The sequence below is a fragment of the Cydia pomonella genome, chromosome 14 (assembly GCF_033807575.1).
Source record: "Cydia pomonella isolate Wapato2018A chromosome 14, ilCydPomo1, whole genome shotgun sequence".
In the NCBI taxonomy this organism is placed as follows: Eukaryota; Metazoa; Arthropoda; class Insecta; order Lepidoptera; family Tortricidae; genus Cydia; species Cydia pomonella.
Genome location: NC_084716.1, coordinates 7924010 through 7928436, shown reverse-complemented (window position 1 = coordinate 7928436; position 4427 = coordinate 7924010). Strand labels below are relative to the sequence as shown.

At 38.2% G+C, this 4427-nt stretch overlaps 1 protein-coding gene across 1 annotated transcript; it reads right to left on the bottom strand.

Moving 5' to 3' along the window:
• Nucleotides 1-479: 479 nt before the first annotated feature.
• Nucleotides 480-4074, bottom strand: LOC133524841 (uncharacterized). Its single transcript, XM_061860993.1, has 4 exons — nt 3526-4074; nt 2883-3052; nt 2248-2404; nt 480-709 (listed from the first exon to the last, which is right to left on the bottom strand). Exons 1-4 carry the CDS (start codon nt 3779-3781, stop codon nt 672-674), a joined length of 621 nt encoding a protein of 206 aa, XP_061716977.1. The 5' UTR covers nt 3782-4074; the 3' UTR covers nt 480-671.
• Between the last annotated feature and the right edge of the window lie 353 nt (nt 4075-4427).

The window sequence follows — 4427 nt, the reverse complement described above, 5'->3', positions numbered from 1 at the left end:
GTTTGTATAAGGGCGGATTTTTAGCGGCGGGTTCGTGAGACTCTTTTTTTTTAATTTTCGCGTCAAAAACGCTCACACTCAGGCGGCTCCTGACCAGCCATAACCGCCTCAATCTGTCCCGACTCAAAACTTTTCAAATCGACTTTAGCCTTACACATAAATTGCTGCGAATGGCTTGAAGTTCGGTGTAATTGTGAACGATGCCGTCATAGCATCTCAATTTACTTACCAGAGTTTAATCAGCGACGAAAAATAAAGTAATCTGTGCTGTAATCTGAGTAAGTTGGGTGAAATCTAGTTGAGCGTGTGATTTACAGACCGCGGAGGCGGAGGTGCCAAGACTGATATATGTCATTCCAAAAAGACTCGATCCTCTCTGGTTTCATTGGTCAGATCGTTTTCTTTCCTTGCTGGGTTGCTTAAGGATGTAGTACGTATAACATGAGAAGGAACCATGATTAAAAAAAAAATCACAACTGTACGTGTGCGCGGTGCCTTAAAGGAATAAATAAAAAGCAAAGCCATTTTTAATACTCTTACACAAAATAAATGTTGTAACTTATACGATTGTTGAAAATAATAAGTTTACCTGATCCGAACTATCTACTACATAGTTTACAAAACTTTCATCTTCTTCAACGCAAACTTAATGCCGAGGTTGGTAGCGCCATCTAGTTACAAATAGGAACAGCGACGTTGTTCAAGGTACCTTTAATAGATGGCGTCAGTAGTATCTCACGTTTCATACGTCGTTGTTCACATCATATTTGGTTTATGTTATATCTAATAATTATAAATAGGTACTATATATACTTAAATACATAAATGATTACACACAACTATATAGCGCGTTTAATTATTTTTCCGACCACGCTGTTTTAAAAAAAACATGAAAAGAGAAATAATTGTCTTACCTATAGGTATCTAGAGCTGAAACAGTTAGTTAGGTACAGTAGAAATATTTTGACAAGAAAAAACTATTCAAGTAAGATCATCATATTGTTTTTTATTTTATAAACAACTAGATAGTAGAGTTGCCTTTGTCTTATATTCATTTAATTCCATTCGTTGTTATTGTTATTTTTAAATATTAAAACAACTTATTTGCTACAACCTGGCCTGTCAGGGTTAATGTTTCACATATATGTTACTTTGTAGTTTCTTATTACGTTGTACATGAATGCAATAGGTAAATAAATGAATAAAAGTTTGGATCTGCTGATATTTTCCATCGCTAGGCGCAGAATCACTCAACTTATCCTTGTCTGGCCTTTAAACTTACACAAACATTTTCTGGACCTACAGCTACAGTAGCGCTAACTGAGGAGCACAAAAACGATAGCCGTAGCCCTCATTGATGCCAAAAGAGTATTTCACGAAATTGTCTACAGCAGTCCTGTACAACGGCCAATTTTAGAGGAGTTTTTTTTTCTATCACAATGGATGTGACAAATGCTTTAGTAAAATAATCATCGACTTAAAACGTTAAACTTACGACGACTTAAAACAATGGAGGAATAAAATATATAAGGAGGATATATGGTTATAAAATAGTACATTACGATACAAGTGCGAAAAATAGGAAATTCGAAACGAGTGGCGATAAATTAAAACACGACCGAAGGGAGTGTTTTAAATCGACACGAGTTGCGAATTACCTATTCGCACATGTATCGTACAACGTTTTACAGGACATATGGCCCTTTAAATGTTCGACACAGTAACATAATATGCTACTTCTCGCACTAGTGCTATAAAGTAGCCCCATATGTACTGTAATATGTTTTTACAGCTCATGGAATGTCCCATAAGTGCACCTGACATGGCTAAATGGAGAAAATGAGGGAAGCCTTCGCCTAGCTAGGACACTATAATAAAATGAGAATTTCATTTTTAGCACAAAGCTTTTATCGCTGACTGTACTTTTCTTTCCACAGGCAACTAATACTCATCGAGACAATTCTAAAAACCCTAAACACAAATAGGTTGCGTTGTTTTATCACAGAGTTCGCATGGCTCCTGTCTCTATCATCAGATCAGGTCGATGGTACCATAATATTGCATGCGACCGACTTATGTATGCAAAATTTCAGCTCAATCGGAAACCAGGAAGTGGGTCAAGATTTGACCCACACCAACAGGACAAGTTCAATAAAAGTAACAAATAAATAACAATTAGAAATATGGTTGTCATTTGATTGGAATAAAATGAGTATTATTACGATGGGATAAGAGAGTATTCCTCACAAATGTACTCATCCATTTTGTTACAATCGAAGTAAGCAAGTGCTCTTGTCTCCAAAAATTGCGTACTGTTGTCGCACCCGAATGGTTTTACGCATCCTCTGGGTTTGTCGTCGCCGAATATGGTGCATATTTTCTTTAGGTAATGTTCGTCGGGCACCTAGAATAAAGAATTGCAGTTACATAATAACACGAAATATTTATATCTATATTCATCACCATTCTACAAAACACATAAATTATTAATAAGACCTACTGTACACACAAAGCAAGGAAATAAATGAAATTCTTATGTTTTAAATCTATATGGAAATGACTTATACTCGAATAAATTAATTTCTTTCAGTCATTTAATTTAATTCATTCATTAAGTACGGTAAGCTGCAGAGATAACTCTCCCCCCTTGCAAACAACTTATTCGTCAAATAAGTGGCAAGTAGCTTATTCGGGGCTTTACTTGGATATTGTGAAACATGCCCTTATCATACTTAACTGTTACATAAAGTCAAGGGTATGTGTGACTGTGGGATAAGTGTCAATGCTCTTCACATTGGGGCTTGTTTACACATTGGGACTTCGATTTTATCAAGCATTAGTCTTTTATAAGCTTATATATTGTATTTTACTATAATAATAACCTGAGACACGGTGATTCTGGGTCCTAGCTCGATAATCGGTGTCGTGTCTAAGTCGAGCTGGGAATGCTTGAAGGCAGCCAAGCCCGCCATGTTGCCTCGCTCCAGAACGCATTGCCTGAACTTTTGAGGGTCGATGCCGCTTCTGCAGAGGCAGATCTCGCTTTTCGTACCTGCGGAAGAAGATAATACGCTTAAAGTTGCCTGTATAATTCTACTCAATATGACACAAAGAGCAATTTAACTGTTGATTTAGTTCAGCGTTTCATCGCTATTCAGGATTCCGTAATCTGTCTACGGATTGGTTATCGACGATTCAACGTGTCATAGCATTTACTTCTCGACGTAAGAGCATGAAAACGCTTCACTTCGTATGGAACTTCATATATATTAAAATAAACAAATGTCGACTTCAGGCTGAAGAATTAGGCCGGTCACGTCTGCCGCATGCATATGGATAGGTAGGCTAGTATAATCACCAAGTGGACGCTGTGGACGTGGCAGGCCTAGATAGAGATGGCGGGACGACTTACCTTCATCAGTAACTGGACGGAAAAAGCACAACAACCGGAATTGTGGAGATCAAGGGCATCTCCTTTGCCCGACCAAAACAAACCGTCCTTGAGCGCACTTTCCAACAACCTACCTTTAGCCTCGCATTTCAAAAATTCCGCCTGCAGATAGGTATTGGACCTGAGCTGTCCCAGCGCGCACATCTGCGGCACCGAGTACCTGCCGCTCCCCAGCAGGTGGTAGTCTACGGAGATGTCCCCGCCGATGTTGTCCACGATCCATGGATACGTTCGCGTGAAAAAGTCCGTGTCTTTATACACGTCTCCGTAAACGGTGATGACGTAAATCGCTTTAGCTAAAGCGGGCAAAATGAAGTATATTAGATACATTGTGAGTTAATGTTTAGGAAGTGTTTTGCTGACGTTTTTATACGACGTTACGCGTGTTCTTTTAAGGTGTAGCGGTCACTGGTAGATAAATTGCATATATGGGTTGAAAAAGAGTTTTCCTGTTGTAACGATTTGGGTCAATTTTATTTAGATTTTCGTCATATAGCTTTTAGGAAGCTTATACTTAGGCATTAGGCACCTTTTAACAATTCAATTTCAAAGATCCCAATAAGATAGCATACCAGCAAAAAAAAAATAGAATTTATGGCATACGCTCAAGGCTTCTATCTCAGGATGTCCACAAGGTAACGCTAACTCACATAAAAAAATTATCCACATTAATATTACAAGTTGATTCGTCAAATTAAGTCAAATGAACGCATAAAGCGCTAAACTCATTATTATTGTCCATCGCTGTGCTGTATTAATTAATGCATAATAAACGTAGAACTGGCTTTTGAAATAACCTCACATTAAATTTTATGCACTAAAATATGTGTCGTTCTACGGGAAAAGGTACCTTATGGCGGCTGGCGTTTATGTCACGAGCCACCACAATAGTATTGGAGCGGCGTTAATAATAGCATAAACGCCAACCGTCATAAGGTACCTTTACCCGTGGGATGTCACATATAGGCTCCGTAAG

What these genes read in the sequence shown, in the direction of transcription:
- LOC133524841 (XM_061860993.1), bottom strand. Translation starts at nt 3,781, where the DNA reads ATGTATCTAATATACTTCATTTTGCCCGCTTTAGCTAAAGCGATTTAC. An exon ending in TTTGAAATGCGAGGCTAAAG is followed by an intron (nt 3,053 to 3,525) that starts GTAGGTTGTTGG and finishes CTTCTTCCGCAG; the next exon opens with GTACGAAAAGCGAGATCTGC. An exon ending in CCAGAATCACCGTGTCTCAG is followed by an intron (nt 2,405 to 2,882) that starts GTTATTATTATA and finishes TCTTTATTCTAG; the next exon opens with GTGCCCGACGAACATTACCT.